Source organism: Convolutriloba macropyga, chromosome 7, assembly GCF_964194025.1.
Source record: "Convolutriloba macropyga chromosome 7, txConMacr16.3, whole genome shotgun sequence".
In the NCBI taxonomy this organism is placed as follows: domain Eukaryota; kingdom Metazoa; phylum Xenacoelomorpha; order Acoela; family Convolutidae; genus Convolutriloba; species Convolutriloba macropyga.
Window position 1 is genome coordinate 92,682 of NC_134474.1, and position 21,098 is coordinate 113,779.

At 32.4% G+C, this 21,098-nt stretch overlaps 1 protein-coding gene across 1 annotated transcript in view; it reads left to right on the top strand.

Moving 5' to 3' along the window:
* The first annotated feature begins 3,664 nt into the window (after positions 1-3,664).
* LOC142342023 (kallikrein 1-related peptidase b27-like) overlaps positions 3,665-21,098 on the top strand; it is a 33,854-nt gene continuing 16,420 nt past the window's right edge. Inside the window, exon 1 of the mRNA XM_075393190.1 lies at positions 3,665-3,922. Coding sequence (XP_075249305.1) covers positions 3,847-3,922 — 76 coding nt within the window. The 5' untranslated portion in view covers positions 3,665-3,846. The remainder of the gene's footprint in view (positions 3,923-21,098) is intronic.

Here is a 21,098-nt window from a genome sequence, read left to right on the forward strand (position 1 = left end):
CTAAAAGACAAAAACTAAAGACGAAAAACGGAAGCCTGAGCTCTGAATTGTTTCAATAGGGACAATTTAGGTTACCATTCCAGAAGGAGAAGAATTGAAAATGTTTTCTGCGTGACAAAACTTTGTCGATGCAAAACTTCATGGTTGGGCTAATATTGATAACTCAGGCTAAATTGTAGATAATTGTGCGTTAAATAGTATTTAACATTTCCCGCGAACGGAACCCATATTGCGTTAATGACCCCCCATTAGCTAAAATGGAATATTATAGAATAGTGAAGATCTAGAAATGGCTGTTAACTGAAGTCAGTCAGAAAATGAAATGTGAGGAGAACCCACTTTTATCTGTATATAGAAGTAGGTGATTGCCATTGGTATGAAGATTTGGTGTTATCACATTGAATTTTTTATTATTTTCACTTGGCTATAATTGTTATTCCACTGAGATAATATGGAAAGCTGATACACGATATTCCAACTAAAACCGATTTTCTTCTGCTTTTGGATTTGTAATTTAAAAACTTTTTGGTATTCGTCATAAAGCTGTCATGTGCTCAAACTAAGTCCTAAATGAAAAAACTTCTAGTAGCCCTAATTAGAATGTTCGAATAAATGAAAAGCAATCAGATTTTGTCCAGCAAGTCCACAATGAACTTTATTTGTTCTATATCGAGTAAGTCAAATGAATCTGAATTACAACAGAAATATTTACAGACTAAAAATTCAGCAACAGAAAAACAAAAAATTTTAAAATGAACGTGGTGGGATCTTTTGCATTTTTTTATACCATCATAAAAATTAGGTGGGCAGAAAAACGAAGTCTGCTTGGCAAGCTTTCTCAAAGCTTAATTTTTGTTTCTTGAGGCTTTTTGGATCAATCAGACATATGTCATTTTTTGAGCTTTATTTTCGTTTTTAGAGTTAATTTGGATCAATCAGTCATAAACGATCAATCAGAAGAAATATTTGCCTAGATTTTGCTGTTGTAATTAAAAAAATTTTGATCGTATAAAATGCCATATGCCTTAATAATGACTTAGCGCTTTTTGAGAAAAGTTCTAGTTGTCAGAGGTGTGCTGTTAGTGTATGTGAATGGTCATCAGGTTTTGTCCAACGGCTCAACAACGAGACTTCCTATGTTCTATGTGGGAAATAAAAATCAAATCAACCTCAATTACAAAAGGCTTAAAATACAAATTTGGACAAAAAACATATCTCCCAACTGAGTATGTATGGCCAGTTTTGAACCATCAAACCAAATAGGAAAGCAAAAGAATGTACTCTCCTTGGCAAAACTTTCTCAGAGTACAGACTTCATTTTGAAGTAATTTTGATCATTCGGCAAAAATACAGTCTATACTGCGTTAATTAGTGATAACACGTGATCAGAACTTTTCATTCGGCTTAGACACTCATTGTTCAATTGATACGTTTGACAAATGTTGAAATCATAAAAAAATCGCTGAACTCGGAAGTCAATCTGAAAAAAAATATTTGAAGAGACCTTACCTTTATTTGAAATTAGAAATGTGAGTGATTGTCATTGCTAAATAGTTTGATTGTCATCCCATTCAATTTTTATTGTACTTAGTTGGTTCAAACTATTCTTGCATCGAAAATGTGTGGGAATCTGATGCAGGACATTTTGACCACTGAGCAGTTAATCCTATGTCTTTGCAATTGTAAACTACAATTTGTTTCATTTGTGATCACTAAAAAGCTGCCATACGCCTTTGCCATGACTAAGTTTTTTATGAAAAGCTTTCTGTGATTATGACTCGTCCTCTCGTCTGAAAACTTTGATAGACCCAACTCCTGTACTCTCTTTGGGAGAGCCAATTGACAACTGGTTTTGACCACGAACCATATCTTTACTGCCTTTAAAACCAATAGAATGTTTCTATTCTTTATCTCGCGTCAAACAAGAGCCCCCAAACTGCACAGCAACTGCATTCTATTCAATGTCGTCAGCAAAAACGTTATCCGCTTAGTTCGAAAATAAAACTTCCTCATCACGTTCGTTTGACATCAATTTGTTGGGAGACTGAATTTTTCTCCGAAAGATTTTCCGGCTGCATTGAATTATCAGCTGCGCATAAAATTGCAGGAAAACGAAAAAATTTCTCCATTTTGTTCATATGGGATTCTATATTTAACAGGCTATCATGCACTGTCTTTCGTTGGCCGGGATGATAAGATCTCGCGTCAAGTTTGGATATGAGGGAGATTTATGTCAACCTAATCTCACTTATAATTCATCCATCTGTTAGCGTACTATCTCACTACAACACCAGATGGGGCATATTTTGTTTTTATAGAAGGCTGAACAGCCAGCGGCTTTGTATGTTACTGTCACTTCTCCCTTGCAACCAATCCTTTATGTAAAAGCGGCCGAGAATTGTGGCTTGGATTTGTCAACCGCTGCGGACATGAAGTAAAAATACTATTCTAAGAAAAGTAGCGAACGTAGATTTCAGTTCGTTCTGTTGGTCCTTCTGGTGAAAGTTTTTCTGGGGAAATTAATCGACTAATTGTAAGACGTTCAAACTAATCGCCATTCTGACTGATTACACAAAATTGAAGCCTTCTGATTCATCGCCAGGTTTCGTTACGCTATTTCAGTCTTTGTTACAGCAATTTTTGGACCCGGAATCATGCTGATTTCAAGAGAAGCAAAGTTGTAGGCACATATGAAACCCAAGCAAACCTTTATCGACCCGTTGAGAGGTGAGTCTTCTCGAAAATGTGTCACCAAATGATTGGGGAAAATCAATATCGCTGAGTTTTTAATGTCTCACGCAATGAGTGGGGAGGGCAAAAATTGAGGTCTCAACGAATGGACCGTAAATAATTGGCGAGAAAAGTACTTCGCATGTTATTAAATATTCTTTCTCACAAAATTAGCGTATTGGACAGCAAATATTTGCTTATGTTTTCTTGGTTTTTGTTTTTTTTTCTTCAGTGTAATAGTGAAATTACTACTGTTTCTTGCATTGAGAAATGAATTGTGTATATCTGCTTTCAGCTATATTTTCTATAGGGCAGCAGATTTTTCGATAGCTGTGTTCTATCCAAGTCGAACTGATTTAACTTCTTAGTTCTTAGCGAATCTGGAGCATAACAGTTCAAGACCATGGTCCGTAAGTTCAGACTTCAGGAATAAAGCCAGACGACTTTGACCAGGGCTCGAAACAAACGAGCAATTCCACAACTTGTAAGAGTTCGTTAAGGCACGCTGGAACTCCTTTTTTAATATTATTTATCGATTTTGTCATTTTATTTGTTTGGTGACCTTATAGGTCAAAGACAATGGTAGGCCATGTTGGCTAGCAAATAAGGCGATGTTTGTCTGGTATCGATGCATGTTTGTATGGAATCGAGTAGTGTTTCTTGACGAAAGCGAGAACCTTTATATAAAGTAACTCTTTAAACCTGATTGGCTGCAAACAGTTTTACTCTCACATAAAGTATAAAATTGGAATACGTTTCTTTGCTTTATGGCGTTTCTCGCAAATATTTAAATCAAAACAAAAATTTGTGTGTTTCACTAAATCCTTTCGTAGTTATATTTTTGTCATCAACAATCATAATCAACTGTTAAAAGTGCAACAAAATATGTCGTCTGACATTTTGGTTCTGTCATTTGCAATTAGTTTATGCAAATTTTCGGTTACTGGGTTTCTTATTGACAGAATTGCAACAAACAATGATGGATCTGAAGTTGAGAAAAAAGATACTCGATTACGGAAATCGGTGAAAAACTCCATTATCAACGGCTTAGATTCCGATTGCAAACCTTTTTTCGTCAAAATTGAAGTTAGAAAACACCCATTGGACCTTACGGCAATGTACTTCTGCGGTGGCACCATTATTGATAGCAAATGGGTTATAACAGCTGCTTCCTGTGTAATAAATGTAACAGGTTGGTTCCTCTTCACAGTTTTTTAACATTTTTAGAAATTGCAAATTTTTGAGATCTTTGTTCATAACTTGGAATATTGATAACATTTATTATCAGCTCATTTCGAATCAGATGGAATCAAACAACCCGGGTCGAGGTGTCAACGCTGAAAATTGCTAAAAAATATAAGATTTGCGGCGAATGCGAGAAAGATGTAAGAATTGCGATTTTTAGCGTTGAATGCGGTGAATGCGTTGAAAAAAAATAATTAAACGCTTAGTTTACCAAATATCTTTACCATGGAACACGTTGCAAAAAAGATGTAAAAATAGCTGTGAATGAGTTCAAAGCGGTAAAAATAACAATTCATCGCTAAAATTCGATTGTCTTAAAAAATTTTGATCGCTATATTTACCAATTATCCTCACCGCAGAAAATACCGCAAAAAGATGAAGGAGTAGCGGTGAGTGCATTAAGAGCGGTGAGCACAAAACTTTACCGCTAAGTGAGCACACGTTTCTACCGAAACACATTTTCCCTCTTTTGAGGTTTTTTCTTGTCTTGTCACATTATTGAAAGATCAGATATCATATTATTTGTTTAAAAACGGGCATAATGGAAAACATCAGTTTTTGCAGCGATTAGATCATGGTTTTAACTAATTTGACACCGTCCCCTAGCGCAGTTTCAGGTTTTTGGTTTTTCTTTAATTGTCGTTCTTTTTGTAGTCGTAAAATAAATTCTGGATAGCTGCCGTCTTAGCAGCTTCCTATAGATGAAAAATAAACTTTTAACTGATTTTTGTTGAAGTTTTTTCTGGATAGTTTGCTTAGTGGATTTCATTTTCTATTAGCATACACCGAATTTTTTTGAACAGTATATGAATTTCTTAAAAGTCATGTCAAAAAAGTAAAGTAAAAATAAAATAAAAACAAAATAATTGACGCAAGGAAAGGCGGGTCATTAAATTGACATTATTTTCTAACTTGACATTATTTACCGTTTTAAGTGATTTGAGTTGGACACGGATGTTTCAATTCATATACTAATTATTTTTGAGATCAGCATGTAAGATTTTTTTGAAAATTTTATGTCTCTCTCCCTCATTAGGTAGATAAACAAGTCAGAGTTGTGGATGAGTGGGATCGGAGCATTATGTACAAACGCAAACTTCGGAGTTTCCTTGTTTTTAATTATTTTCGCAACAACCAGCAGACCGATTGAAGGTTTTTAACTTTTCAAAGAATTTTTTTAATAAAACAACGAATATAAAAAAGCTATTTGGTTGCAGCCTCTGCACCAAATGAGATCAAATCACAAAAAAACTCAATCTCAAAAAACTGTTATCTAGAAAACGTTAAATATTCACCCGTTTTTGTTTGCATATAAGCGAACAATATTTTTAAAAAGGGTTTTTTAACCGGAACAACAAGTTACTCGGGTCAATTCAAAGACATAGTCAGAGAACCGCTATGTATGGTAAGACTAATTCATCGAGTATTTTGAGGTAGGTTCTCCAGGAACAAATTTCATTTTCATCTGTGAAAGAAGTGAGAAAAAATTCACCCCTAGAAACCGCAAGTATCTCAGTTCAATTTACTGCTAAAAATTACCTTAAATATTTTGCAGGAAATATTCGTAAGATTCGAAGTTTTTAGCATTGAAATTTTACTTTTAACTGCTTCCCTTTTGGTAGCAGTGAATTTTTTTTACCGCTTAGGCGTTGAATATAAAGAGGTCTCCGCTAAAATCGCAAAAATTCAACTTATTTGTTTCTCAAAACGCTTGTTGAATCTGATTTAAATTCACAAGAAAAACCTGCTAAAAACCGCAAGCCGTACAAATTTTCACTAATAAGTGACCTCTAGTTTCTACCTAGCCGAATTTTCAACAAAACTATGTTTTAATTGGGGACAAAGCGTTGAAAGCGTTAAGAGAGTTTCACTGCTCTACGATAAAAGTTATTCAATTGCGCACATAGCTGCAGTAATGTTCGTTTTTGTGAATTAAAAAACAATTCTTTCTATGATAATATGATAACCATATGTTACTCTTAATTTGGTGGCTTTTTTGTTCCGACCCTTTTTAGTGACGAGGAGCAATGTACTCAAACCGTTTTTTGGTCAGCCAATTTGGGCATATCGATATAGTTATGGTAGCGGTTTGTGAGGGGTAACAATAAAAAGCCCGTCTAGCGCAGAATATATAACTTAAAAGATGCTTTTGAGTTTTGCTTTTTCCAAGACCACGGGGTTATCGGGGTTTGATTTTTTCGACTAATTGACTGATTTTTGATGCCTTTTTTTATATTTTTCTGCAACTTAACACATTTTTTTTGGCTATTTTGCCAAAAGTATGTTAAAATTTATACGAACAGTTTTCTTGCGTTTACTTCTACTTGAAGAATGAAGAAGAGTGTTGAGGAACTGTATATTCCATTTTCCAGCTGAAAATTATGCTAAACTTTGCAAATTTTAGCCTTGTTTAAATCAAAAATGGAGCAAACTAAGCGTTTCAGTCCACTTTGTTTAATTTAGCCAAATTAACACACCTAAAAACTACTGACGCAACTTTTGTTAAATCCAAAGGTAGCAATTGTTTCTGGTGCATTCTTTGATAGTTTCCTGAATTCAACACTCTGCCATTTTTTTGCTATTTCAATGTTTACATCGAAAAGATTTAGCAGAAAGACTTTTTCCTAATGGACGAGCAGCGATAGCAGGGCTTATTTTGGTTCATTGTTTTTTGGAAGCCCCCAAAAAATTGGGATATAATCAAGCGATAATTTTTTACAATTTATTTACATTTTTTGGTTTTTTGTTTCCTAAAAAGATGTATTGTTTGTTTTTTGTTTCCTAAAAAGATAAAAGAACAATTCATCTCCAAACGTACTAGAGACAGTTCCAATAGGCCTTCTAAGGTGTTTAAATGAAACCTATCCAGTTTTAAAGTTGAAAGCTAATGGAAGATTTAACTTTTAGAAATACATGTTTTAAAAATGAAAAAGGGATTATAACGGAAAACAAATTGGTCAAGTAGTTACTAAAGTCAATAAAAAAGGGTCGCATTGTCTTTCTAATGGACGAAAATTTACTATTTTAGGTGGTTTTAGGTTTTAGGTAACGGTTTTTCTGCTTTGATACAACAAACTTATTAGAAAAATTTAATTTTGCAACGTTTTCACGTCTATGAGGTTCTTTTTTTGTCTTGTCACATTATTGACAGTTCAGATATCAGATTAAAGACGTTTAAAAGAAATTTGTTGTTTTTTTGTTCGTTTTCTGTACTTTTTAAAGATAAATTCTGGAAAGAATTTTTAAAGGTAATTAGAGGTAGATTCTGGAAAATTGCTGGTCGTAGCGGTTTCCTATAGATGAAAAAAGGAATCTTTTTTAAAAGTTAGGTCAAAATTTTTACTTTTCAAGCTGAAGCTTGTCATATTTTTGAAATCAATTTTTAAAAAAAGTTCTAGACCTGTTTTTTTTCTTCACTTCTTTCTGCACCTTTTTGTTTACTTGGTACCTAGTCCCAATAATTACATGTTGCATATCAAATTATACTGGCCTATATGAAAAGCACAATGCAGCTTATCAAAAAATTTTAGTGCATTGCTTGATGTCTTTACTTCTCCGATACGTTTTTCTGCAAAATAACAAAATATTTCTGAATTTTGTCTTCTTTTATCCTTCTTTTTGTGATCCTATGATAAATTCTCATTAACCTCAGGTCTTAGGGGCTTCTTATGGATGAACAAAGGAATCCAATTACTGACATTAATTAAGATTTTTCCTGTTATAGCTAAGGCTCTTTTTTGCATTTTTCTGCACTTTTTTTGTATTATTCCTATCTATTTTCTGTTTAGAGTACTGAGGAACTGTATATTTCTTTTTTCAGCAAAAAATTGTTTCTAAATTTGGCATATTTTAGCCTTTCTTAAAACCAAAAATGGAGAAAATAACTTTAAGTCCATTTCGTTTAAATTTGCCAAATTAACACACATAAAAACTACTGACGGAACCTTGTTCAATCCAAGGGTAGCTATTGTTTTGGCTGCTTTCTTCGAGAATTTTCCGGCATTAACTTTCGGCGGGATTTTGCTATTTCAACTCAATGCTATTACAAACTGCATCAGTTTTCATCTATATTAACCTTTTAGTAAAATTATCTAGGTCCAAAAGATAATTTCAGGACAAATGGAAAATTGCTGGTCGTAGCGGTTTCCTATAGATGAAAAAAGGACTTTTTTGTTTACTTGGTATCTGGTCCCAATAAATACATAATGCATATCAAGTTACTGGCTTAGGCGAAAAATACAATGCATTATTTTTGTTATTTTTGTGACCTTATGATAAGTTCTGATTAACCTCAGATCTAAGGGGCTTCGTTTTATGGCACTGTTTTAAGGCACTGTTTTGACTTATTCCTACCAGTATTGAGCAACAGTATATTTCATTTTCCAGCTAAAATTGTTGCTAAATTTTGCATGTTTTAGCCTTTTTTAAAATCAAAATCGGAGAAAATAGGTGTTTAAGTCCACTTTGTTTAATTTTGCCAAATTAGAAACCTAAAAACTACTGACTCAACCTTGTTAAATCCAAAGGTAGCTATTGTTTTTGGTGCATTCTTCGAGAATTTTCCGGAATTAACTTTCGGCGGGATTTTGCTATTTCAACTCAATGTTATTACAAACTGCATCAGTTTTCGCAAAAATTGGAATGTAATCAGGGGATGATTTTTTTTACAATATTTTTGCATTTTTTGTTTTTTGTATCCTAATTAAAAAAAGAAAACTATTCACGTCCAAACGTACTAGAAACTTTTCCAATGGGCCTTCTATGGAGTTTAAGGAAACCTATCCAGTTTTATAGTTGAAAGACAATGGACAAATTTCTTTTAGAAATATATGTTTTCAAAATAAAAAATGGATTATAATGGGAAAAAATTTGGCTGAAGTTTTTGCCAAAGTTAATATAAAACGTCGCAATATCTTTCTAATGGACTAAAAACTGATCTTGTTTGTGGTTTTAGGGTTTAGGTGTTGGTTTTTCTGCTTTGATACAACGATCCTTACAGAAAAAAATTTGATTTCGCAATATTTTCACGCCTTTGAAGTTCTTTTTCTTGTCTTGTCAGTTATTGACAGTTCAAATATCAGCTTATTGACGTTGAAAAGTGGGGCATGTTAAAGACATCAGATCTTCAGTGAACAGTTTATGGTTTTAACCGCTTCACCACAGCGGAAACTAAAAGAATTTGTTGTGTTTGTTCATTTCTTTTAATTTTTGTAGTCATGAGAATATTTCTGGATAACTGCAGACAATTTCCTATCGATGAATAAAAGATACTTTTTTAAAATTTTGTTCAAAGTTGTTCCTTTTTAAGCTGAAGCTTGTCATGATTTTGAAATCAAATAATTCTAAAAAATTCTAGACGTTTTTTTTTTCTTTGCTTTTTTCTGCACTTTTTTTTACTTGATACCTAGTCTGAAATATAACAGATTGCATATCAAATTTACTGATTGCTGCTTTAACGGTTCCGACACAGTTTTTTTTGCAATAAATTAATTTTTTTACACGTTTTTGTTTTTCTTAGTTGTTTTCAGTCGTATTATAAATTCAGGATATTTCAAGTTCGTAGCGGCTTCATATCCATGAACAGATTAGACTATTTATATTTTTTCATTTCGTTTTTCTTGACCTGAGAATCAAATGAGATGAAAAAATAGAGATATGTTTTAAAATTGCATTTCGCTTTTCTCCCTTGGTCTATTTAATGCCCAGTGTCAAGAAATACACGTCGGATGTTAAATTCAATGTTTAATAAATGCACAATTGAACATATCCAAGACTTTTAATGCTTTGTTTATTCTTGTAACGGCCTAAATATACCTTTTTTCATGATTGTTATTTAGTTTCTTTATTCAGAGGTCTCTTATTTCAATATTGGTGTTAAAAAAGCAGAAACAATTATATCTTATATTTTACGTAACAGATTTTAGTTTTATTGGTTTTGACACCGTTTCTTTTAAAATTGGCCAAAATTTTTGTGTTTCTCGTCTGAATATGTTGTTTATTTTTGTAGACGTAAATGCATTTCACAATGACAGGTATCAAGGTTTTCATTTTCAGGGGAAAAACAACATTTAACTATATAAAATTTTGATTGATGTATGATGGTTTCTTTTCTGGAAACCATTTTTTTTTAAAAAAAGGTCGAACCTATATTTTTAACTGTTGTCTTCACTGATTGCTCTGTCTATTTGTTACTCAGTCCCGTCAAGGACTGTGCTCTCTTTTATCTTTTTTCTAGTGAAGGAAAAATTATGGGGATAGTGTAGTTTTTTTTGACGATTTTTTGTTTGTGTTACAAAGTAACTTTCTGTTCAAAAAAAGATATTTAAATGTCAATATCTGTTTTTGTTGTTTTATTTTTCCCCCGTCTCGTAGTCTGCTTAATGGCAGTCATCCTCTAAAATCTTCTGCCGCATTTGGGAAAAGGCTTGGATGGAATGCAGAGGTGATTGTAATACCCAATGCTAGTGGCGGTCCCAAATTTCATAGAGGTAGGAATATGCCACACGGTTTGGAGTTGTTGTCGGGTTTTTAACTCTTTTGTGCAGAAATGGATGACAAATGTGCGCTTAAGCAGACTGACACAATTTTGTTCCGTATGACGAGCAGTCACTTCACCCCGATCATGGAATGACTCGATATGATCACTCATTACGTCCACAATCCCGTTTTTACCTAAAAGACATTTCAGACCTGAAAAATTGCAGGTCTGATAGATGAAAAAAGGTAACTTTCTTAAAAGTTAAGTCAAAGTTTTTCCTTTTCAAGCTTAAGCTTGTCATGATTTTGAAATCAATTTTAAAAAAAAAATTCTAGACCTGTTTTTTCTTCAATTTTTTCTGCACTTTTTTGTTTACTTGGTATCTATTCCCAATAAATACATAATGCATATCAAATTACTGGCTTAGGCGAAAAATGCAATGCATTATATCAAAAAATTTTAGTGCATTGCTCGATGCCTTTACTTCTCCGATACATTGATTTGCAAAATTCCAAAAAATTTTTGAGTTTTGTCTTCATTTATTGTTATTTCTGTGACCTTATGATAATTTCTGATTAAACTCAGATCTAAGGGGCTTCGTTTTATGGCACTGTTTTAAGGCACTGTTTTGACTTATTCCTACTAGTATTGAGCAACAGTATATTTCATTTTCCAGCTAAATTTGTTGCTAAATTTTGCATATTTTAGCCTTTTGTAAAATCAAAATAGGAGAAAATAAGTGTTTAAGTCCACTTTGTTTAATTTTGCCAAATTAGAAACCTAAAAACTACTGACTCAACCTTGTTAAATCCAAAGGTAGCTATTGTTTTTGGTGCATTCGTCGAGAATTTTCCGGAAATAACTTTCGGCGGGATTTTGCTATTTCAACTCAATGTTATTACAAACTGCATCAGTTTTCATCTATATTAACCTTTTAGTAAAATTATCTAGCTCCAAAAGATAATTTCAGGACAAATGGAAAATTGCTGGTCGTAGCGGTTTCCTATAGATGAAAAAAGGAATCTTTTTTAAAAGTTAGGTCAAAATTTTTACTTTTCAAGCTGAAGCTTGTAATAATTTTGAAATCAATTTTAAAAAAAAAATTCTAGACCTGTTTTTTCTTCTCTTTTTTCTGCACTTTTCTGTTTACTTGGTATCTAGTCCCAATAAATACATAATGCATATCAAATTACTGGCTTAGGTGAAAAATACAATGCTTTATATCAAAAAATTTTAGTGCATTGCTCGATGCCTTTACTTCTCCGATACATTGATTTGCAAAATACCAAAATATTTTTGAGTTTTGCTTCATTTTTTGTTATTTTTGTGACCTTATGATAATTTCTGATTAACCTCAGATCTAAGAGGCACTGTTTGAAGGCACTGTTTTGACTTATTCCTACCAGTATTGAGCAACAGTATATTTCTTTTTCCAGCTAAAATTGTTGCTAAATTTTGCATATTTTAGCCTTTTTTAAAATCAAAATCGGAGAAAATAAGTATTTAAGTCCACTTTGTTTAATTTTGTCAAATTAGAAGCCTAAAAACTACTGACTCAACCTTGTTAAATTCAAAGGTAGCTATTGTTTTTGGTGCATTCTTTGAGAATTATCTGGAATCAGCATTCGGTGGGTTTTTGTCCGGTATAACGATTAGTCATATCAACCCGGCAATGGAATGACTTGATATGATCAGTCATTACGTCCACATTACCGTTTTTACATAAAAGACTTTCTGGAAAATTGCAGGTCTTAGCGGTTTCTTATTGATGAAAAAGGGATACTTTTTTAAAAGTTCAATCAAAGTTGTTCCTTTTCAAGCTGAAGCTTGTCACAATTTTGAAATCAAATAATTAAAAAAAAATTATACCTGTTTTTTCTTCATATTTTTTCTGCACTTTCTTTGTTTACTTGGTTTCGACACCTGTTTTTCGCAAAAAATTAAATGTTTTTCACGTTTTTGTTTAAATTAGTTGTTTTCAGTCGTATTATAATTTCAGGATATTACAAGGTCGTAGCGCCTTCATATCCATGAACAGAGTAGTCTATTTTTTTTCATTTGGTTTTTCTTGACCTTAGAATCAAATGACATGAAGAAAGAGAGATATATTTTAAAATTGCATTTCGTTTTTCTCCCTTGGTCTATTTAATGCCCAGTGTCAAAAAATACCCGTCGGATGTTAAACTCAGTGTTTAATAAATGCACAATTGAAAATATCCAAGACTTTTAATGCTTTAATGCTTTGTTTATTCTTGTAACGGCCTAAACATACTTTTGATGCTTGTTAATTAGTTTCCATTTCAGAGGTCACTTGTTTTAATATTATTGTTCAAAAAAAACGCAGAATCGATTATATTTTAGTTTTTACGTAATAGATTTTAATTTTATTGGCCTTGACACCGTTTCTTGTAAGTTTGGCTTGAATTTTTCTGCTTCTCGTCTGAATTTGGTGTTTATTTTGTAGACGTACGTGTTCTTCACAATGACATATATTAAGGTTTACATTTTCAAGTTGAAAACAACATTTACCTATATAAATATTCAATTGATGTATAATGGTTTCTTAACAAACGTATATTTTTAACTGTTGTCTGCACTGATCACTCTGTCTACTTGTTGCTGAGACCCGTCAAGGACTGTCTCATCTTTTATTTTTTTTGTAGTGAAGTAAAAGTTATGGGGATAGTGTAGGTTTTATGTGACGATTGTTTGTTTGTGTTATAATGTAAATTTCTGTTAAAAAACATATCTAATTGTAGTTGTCTATTATTTCTGTTTAATTATTTGGTTTCCTTGTCTCGTAGTCTGCTTAATGGCAGTCATCCTCCAAAGTTTTCTGCCGGATTTTGGTTGGAATGGAGAACTGATTGTAACACCCAATGCTTCTGGCGGAGCCGCTTTTCATAGAGGTAGGAATATGCCACACCGTCTGGAGTTGTTGTCGGGTTTTTAATTCTGTTGCTCAGAAATGGATGAAAAATGTGCACTTGAGCAGACTGACACAATATTGTCCGGTATAACGAGCAGTCATATCAACCCGAGCATGGAGTGACTTGATATGGTCACTCATTACGTACACATTCCCGTTCTTACATAAAAGATATTCTGGAAAATTGCAGGTCTTAGCGGTTTCTTATAGAAGAAAAAGGGATACTGTTTTAAAATTTTAATCAAAGTTGTTCCTTTTCAAGCTGAAGTTTGTCACAATTTTGAAATCAAATAATTAAAAAAAATTTAGACCAGTTTTTTCTTCATATTTTTTTCTGCACTTTCTTTGTTTACTTGGCTTCGACACCGGTTTTTTGCAAAAAATTAAATGTTTTTCACGTTTTTGTTTAATTTAGTTGTTTTCAGCCGTATTATAATTTCAGGACATTTCAAGGTCGTAGCGGCTTCATATCAATGAACAGAGTACTCTTTTTCTATTTTTTTATTTGATTTTTCTTTACCTTAGAATCAAATGATATGAAAAAATAGAGATATGTTTTAAAACTGCATTTCGCTTTTCTCCATTGGTCTATTTAATGCCCACTCTAAAAAATTACAGTTCGGATGTCAAATTCAGTGTTTAAGAAATGCACAATTGAACATATCCAAGACTTTTAATGCTTTAATGCTTTGTTTATTCTTGTAACGGCCTAAATATACCTTTGATGCTTGTTATCTAAATTCCTTTTTCAGAGGTCACTTATTTCAATATTGGTGTTCAAAAAACGCAGAAATTTTTATATCTTATTTTTTACGCAAGAGATTTCAGTTTTATTGGCTTTGACACCGTTTCTTTTAAAATTGGCCCGATTTTTTGTATTCCTCGTCTGAATATGTTGTTTTTTTTGTAGACGTATATGCATTTCACAATGAAAGGTATCAAGGTTTTAATTTTCAGGGGAAAAACAACATTTAACTATATAAAATTTCGATTGATGTATAATGGTTTCTTTTCTGGAAACCATTTTTTTTAAAAAAAGGTCGAACCTATTTTTTTAACTGTTGTCTTCACTGATTGCTCTGTCTACTTGATACTGAGTCCCGTCAATTACTATGCTCTCTTTTATTTTTTTTTGTAGTGAAGGAAAAATTAAGGGAATAGTGTAGTTTTTTTTGACGATTTTTTGTTTGTGTTACAAAGTAACTTTTTGTTCAAAAAAAGATATTTAAATTTAAATGTCTGTTTTTGCTGTTTTATTTTTTCCCCTGTCTCGTAGTCTGCTTAACGGCAGTCATCCTCTAAAAATTTCTGCCGCATTTGGGAAAAGGCTTGGATGGAATGGAGAGGTGATTGTAATACCCAATGCCAGTGGCGGTCCCAAATTTCATAGAGGTAGGAATATGCCACACGGTTTGGAGTTGTTGTCGGGTTTTTAACTCTGTTGTTCAGAAATGGATGAAAAAAGTGCACTTAAGCAGACTGACACAATTTTGTCCCGTATGACGAGCAGTCATTTCACCCCGATCATGGAATGACTCGATATGATCACTCATTACGTCCACAATCCCGTTTTTACATAAAAGACATTCTGAAAAATTGCAGGTCTTAGCGTTTTCTTTTAGATGAAAAAAGGAAACTTTTCAAAAAGTTAAGTCAAAGTTTTTCCTTTTCAAGCCGAAACTTGTCATGATTTTGAAATCAAATAACTCTAAAAAATTCTAGACGTGTTTTTTTCTTTGCTTTTTCTGCACTTTTTTTCACTTGATACCTAGTCCCAATAATAACAGGTTGCATATCAGTTTTATTGATTGCTGCTTTAACGGTTTCGACACAGGTTTTTTTTGCAATAAATTAAATTTTTTTCACGTTTTTCTTTTTATTAGTTGTTTTCAGTTGTATTATAAATTCAGGATATTTCAAGGTCGTAGCGGCTTCATATCCATGAACAGAGTAGTCTATTTGTATTTTTTCTTGACCTTTGGTTTTTTTTGACCTTAGAATCAAATGAGATGAAAAAATAGAGATAAGTTTTAAAATTGCATTTAGCTTTTCTTCATTGGTCTATTTAATGCCCAGTCTCAAAAATTACAATTCGGATGTCAATTTCCATGTTTAAGAAATGCACAATTGAACATATCCAAGACTTTTAATGCTTTAATGCTTTGTTTATTCTTGTCACGGCCTAAATATACCTTTGATGCTTGCTATCTAGTTTCCCTTTCAGAGGTCACTTATTTTAATATTATTGTTCAAAAAAAACGCAGAATCGATTATATTTTAGTTTTTACGTAATAGATTTTAATTTTATTGGCCTTGACACCGTTTCTTGTAACTTTGGCCTGAGTTTTTCTGTTTCTCGTCTGAATTTGGTGTTTATTTTGTAGACGTACGTGTTCTTCACAATGACAGATATTAAGGTTTACATTTTCAAGTGGAAAACAATATTTACCTATATAAATATTCAATTGATGTGTAATAGTTTCTTCACAAACGTATATTTTTAACTGTTGTCTGCACTGATCACTCTGTCTACTTGTTACTGAGTCCCGTCAAGGACTGTCTCATCTTTTATCTTTTTTGTAGTGAAGTAAAAGTTATGGGGATAGTGTAGGTTTTATGTGACGATTGTTTGTTTGTGTTATAATGTAAATTTCTGTTAAAAAACATATCTAATTGTAGTTGTCTATTATTGCTGTTTAATGTTTAATGTTTTTGGTTTCCTTGTCTCATAGTCTGCTTAAGGGCAGTCATCCTCCAAAGTTTTCTGCCGGATTTTGGTTGGAATGGAGAGCTGATTGTAACACCCAATGCTTCTGGCGGACCCGCTTTTCATAGAGGTAGGAATATGCCACACCGTCTGGAGTTGTTGTCGGGTTTTTAATTCTGTTGCTCAGAAAAGGATGAAAAATGTGCACTTGAGCAGACTGACACAATTTTGTCCGGTATAACGAGCAGTCATATCAACCCGAGCATGGAGTGACTTGATATGGTCACCCATTACGTACACATTCCCGTTCATTTATATAAGATATTCTGGAAAATTGCAGGTCTTAGCGGTTTCTCTTATAGATGAAAAAGGGAATTTTTTCTAAAAGTTAAGTCAAAAGTTGTTCCCTTTCAAGCTGAAGCTTGTCATAATTTTGAAATCAAATATTTTAAAAAAATTTTAGACCTGTTTTTTCTTCATATTTTTTCCTGCACTTTTTTGTTTACTTGGTACCTAGTCCCAATAATTACAGGTTGCATATCAAATTACTGGCTTAGACGAAAAATACAATGCAGCATATCAACAAATGTTTGTGCATTGCTTGATGTCTTTACTTCTCCGATACCTTTTTCCGCAAAATACCAAAGTATTTCTGAATTTTGTCTTCATTTATCCTTCTTTTTGTGATTCTATGATAAATTCTCATTAACCTCAGGTCTTAGGGGCTTCTTATGGATCAACAAAGGAATCCAATTACTGACATTAATTAAGATTTTTCCTGTTATAGCTAAGTTTCTTTTTTGCATTTTTCTGCATTTTTCCTACCTATTTTCTACTTAGAGTATTGAGGAACTGTATATTTCCTTTTCCAGCTAAAATTATTCCTAAGTTTTGCATATTTTAGCCTTTCTTAAAACCAAAAATGGCGAAAATAAGCGTTTAAGTCCAATTTGTTTAATTTTGCCAAATTAACACACATAAAAACTATTGACGGAACCTTGTTAAATCCAAAGGTAGCAACTGTTTTGGCTGTATTCTTCGAGAATTTTCCGGAATTAACTTTCGGCGGGATTTTGCTGTTTCAACTCAATGTTTTTACAAACTGCATCAGTTTTCATCTATATAAACCTTTTAGTAAAATTATCTAGGTCCAAAAGATTTAACTGAAAGACGTGATCCTATGGACGGGCGGCAACCTCAAGGCTAATTTTGGTTCATTGTGTTTTGGAGGTCCGCAAAAATGGGAATGTAATCAGGTGATGATTTTTTTACATTTTTTTTGCATTTTTTGTTTTTTGTACCCTAATTAAAAAAGAACATTTCACTTCCAAACGTACTAGAAGTTTTTCTAATGGGCCTTCTAAGGAGTTTAAGGAAACCTATCCAGTTTTATAGTTGAAATACAGTGGACAATTTGTCTTTTAGAAATATGATTTCAAAATAAAAAATGAATTACAATGGAAAAAAAAGCTTGGTGACGTTCTTGCCAAAATTAATCAAAAAGGTCGCATTATCTTTCTGTTGGACTAAAAACTATTTTTTCTGGTGGCTTTAAGTTTTAGGTAATTGTTTTTTGCTTTGATACAACGAAACTTATAGAAAAGAATTGATATTCCAAAATTCTCACGTCTTTGGGTTTATTTTTCTTGTATTGTCACATTATTGACAGTTAAAATATCAGATTAATGACGGTTGAAAGGAGGCATATTAAAGCTATCAGATCTTCAGTGAACATTTTGTGGTTTTAAACGCTTCAACACAGCGGCAACTAAAAGAATTTGTTGTGTTTGTTCATTTCCGGTACTTTTTGTAATCGTGAGATAGATTCTGGACAACTGCAGACAAATTCCTATAGATGAATAAAAGATACTTTTTTTAAACTTCAGTCAAAGTTGTTCCTTTTCAAGCTGAAGCTTGTCATGATTTTGAAATCCAATAATTTTAAAAACTTCTGGAATTGTTTGTTTCTTGCTTTTTTCTGCACTTTTTTGGTTACTTGCTACCTAGTCCCAGCAGTAAAAGGTTGCATATCAGTTTCATTGATCGCTGTTTTAACGGTCTCAACACCGGTTATTTGCAAAAAATTAGATTAATTTCACACTTTTGTTTTTATTGGTCGTTTATAGTCGTTTGATAACCTATGGACATTTCAAGGTCGTAGCGGCTTCATATCACGGAACAAAGTACTCTTTTCATGTTTTTCATTTGGTTTTCTTTGACTTTAGAATCAGATGACATAAAAAAAGACATATATTTTCATGTTTCATTTTGCTTCTCTTTATTGGTCTATTTAATGCCCAGAGTCAAAAATTTCGGGTCGGATGTCAAATTCAGTGTTTAAGAAATGCTCAATTGAACATATCCAAGACTTTTAATCCCTTGTTTATTTTTGTAACGGCCTAAATGTTCTGTTTTGATGCTTGTTATCTAATTTAATTTTTCTGAGGTCACTTATTTCAATATTGTTGTTCAAGAAACGCAGAATCGATTATATCTTAGTTTTTACGTAACAGATTCTAGTTTTATTGGCCTTGACAACATTTTTGGAAATTTGGCCTGAGTTTTTGTGTTTTCAGTCTAATTTTGTTTATTTTTGTAGACGTTCATGTACTTCATAATGATTGACAGGCATAAAAGATTTCGAATTTCAGTTGGAAAACAACATTTACCTATATAAAACTTCATTCGATGTATAATGGTTTCTTTTCTGGAAACCATTTTTAAAAAAAAGACAAAAGTATTCTGTTGCCTTCACTGATCACTCTGTCTACTTGTTACTGAGTCCCGTCAAGGACTATCCCATCTTTTATCTTTTGTGTAGTGAAGTGATAATAATTTGGATAGTGTAGGTTTTATTTGACGATTTTTGTTTGTTTTATAATGTAACTTTCTGTTCAAAAAAATACATTTAGATGTAAATGTCTGTTATTGCTGTTCATTTTTTTATTTTCCTTGTCTCGTATTCTGCTTAATGGCATTCATCCTCCAAAATTTTCTGTCGCATTTGGGAAAAGGCTTGGTTGGAATGTAGAGGTGATCCTAACACCCAATGCTGCTGGCGGACCCGCATTTCATAGAGGCAGGAATATGCTACACTGTTTGGAGTTGTTGTTGGGTGTTTAACTATATTGCTCATAGAAGGCTGAAAAGTGTGCACTTATGATCACTCAGTACGTCCACATTACCGTTTTTACATTGAAGACATTCTGGAAAATTGCAGGTGTTAGAGGTTTCTTGTAGATGAAAAAGGAAACTTTTTTAAAAGTTAAGTCAAAGTTGTTCCTTTTCAAGCTGAAGCTTGTCATAATTTTGAAATCAAATAATTTTAAAAAATTTTAGACGTGTTTTTTTCTTTGCTTTTTCTGCACTATTTTTTCACTTTATACCTAGTCCCAATAATAACAGGTTGCATATCAGTTTGATTGATTGCTGATTTAACGGTTTCGACAACGGTTTTTTCGCAAAAAATTAATTATATTCACGTTTTTGTTTTTATTAGTCGTTTTTAGTCGTATGATAATTTCAGGACAAATGGAAAATTGCTGGTCGTAGCGGTTTCCTATAGATGAAAAAAGGAATCTTTTTTAAAAGTTAGGTCAAATTTTTACTTTTCAAGCTGAAGCTTGTCATAATTTTGATATCAATTTTTTTAAAAAAAATCTAGACCTGTTTTTTCTTCATTTTTTTTCTGCACTTTTTTGTTTACTTGGTATCTAGTCCCAATAAATTTATAATGCATATCAAATTACTGGCTTAGGCGGAAAATACAATGCATTATATCAAAAAATTTTAGTGCATTGCTCGATGCCTTTACTTCTCCGATACCTTTTTTTGCAAAATACCAAAATATTTCTGAATTTTGTTTTCATTTGTCGTTCTTTTTGTGATCCTATGATATATTCTCATTAACCTCAGGTCTTAGGGGCTTCCCTTTGCATGAACAAATGAATCCAGTTACTGACATTAGTCAAGATTTTTCCTTTTATAGCTAAGGTTCTTTTTTGCATTTTTCTGCACTTTTTTTGTATTAATCCTATCTATTTTCTATTTAGAGTACTGAGGAACTGTATATTTCATTTTTCAGCTAAAATTGTTTCTAAAATTGGCATATTTTAGCCTTTCTAAAAACCAAAAATGGAAAAAATAAGCGTTTAAGTCCATTTCGTTTAAATTTGCCAAATTAACGCACCTGAAAACTACTGACGCAACCTTGTTAAAGTTTAAACTTGATAAACTATTGACGCAGCAATTGTTTCGGGTGCATTCTTTGAGAGTTTTCTGGAATTAACAGTCTGCGGGTTTTTGCTATTTCAACTCAATATTTTTACAAACTGCATCAGTGTTCATATATATTCCCCTTTTATAAAAGTTTTCTATGTTCAAAAGATTTAGCGGAAAGACGTGTTCCTAATGGACGAGCGGCAACAGCAAGGTTAATTTTGATTCATTGTATTTTGGAGGCCCGCAAAAATTGGAAGGTATTCAGGCGATGATATTTTTTACAATATTTTTTGCATTTTTTGTTTTTTGTAACCTAATTGAAGAAAAGAATAATTCACTTCCAAATGTACTGGAGACTTTTCCAATAGGCCTTCTAAGGAAATTAAAGGAAACCTATCCAGTTTTATAATTTAAAGACAATAGAAATTTTGTCTTTTAGAAATCTATGTTTTCAAAATAAAAAGGATTACATTGGGAAAAAAAGTTTGGCCAAGTTGTTGCCAAATTGATAAAAAAGGCGCATTATCTTTCTAATTGACTAAAGACTAATCTTTTTGATGGTTTTTGATATAACAAAATTTTAGAAAAGAATTTGATTTTTCAACATTTTGAGGTTCATTTTTTGGTCTTGTCACATTTTTGACAGATCAAATGTCAGATTATTGACGTTTGAAAGGAGGCATATTAAAGCTATCAGATCTTCAGTAAACAGTTTATGGTTTTAACCGCTTCAACACAGCAGAACTTAAAGGAATTTGTTGTTTTTGCTCGCTTTTGGTACCTTTTGT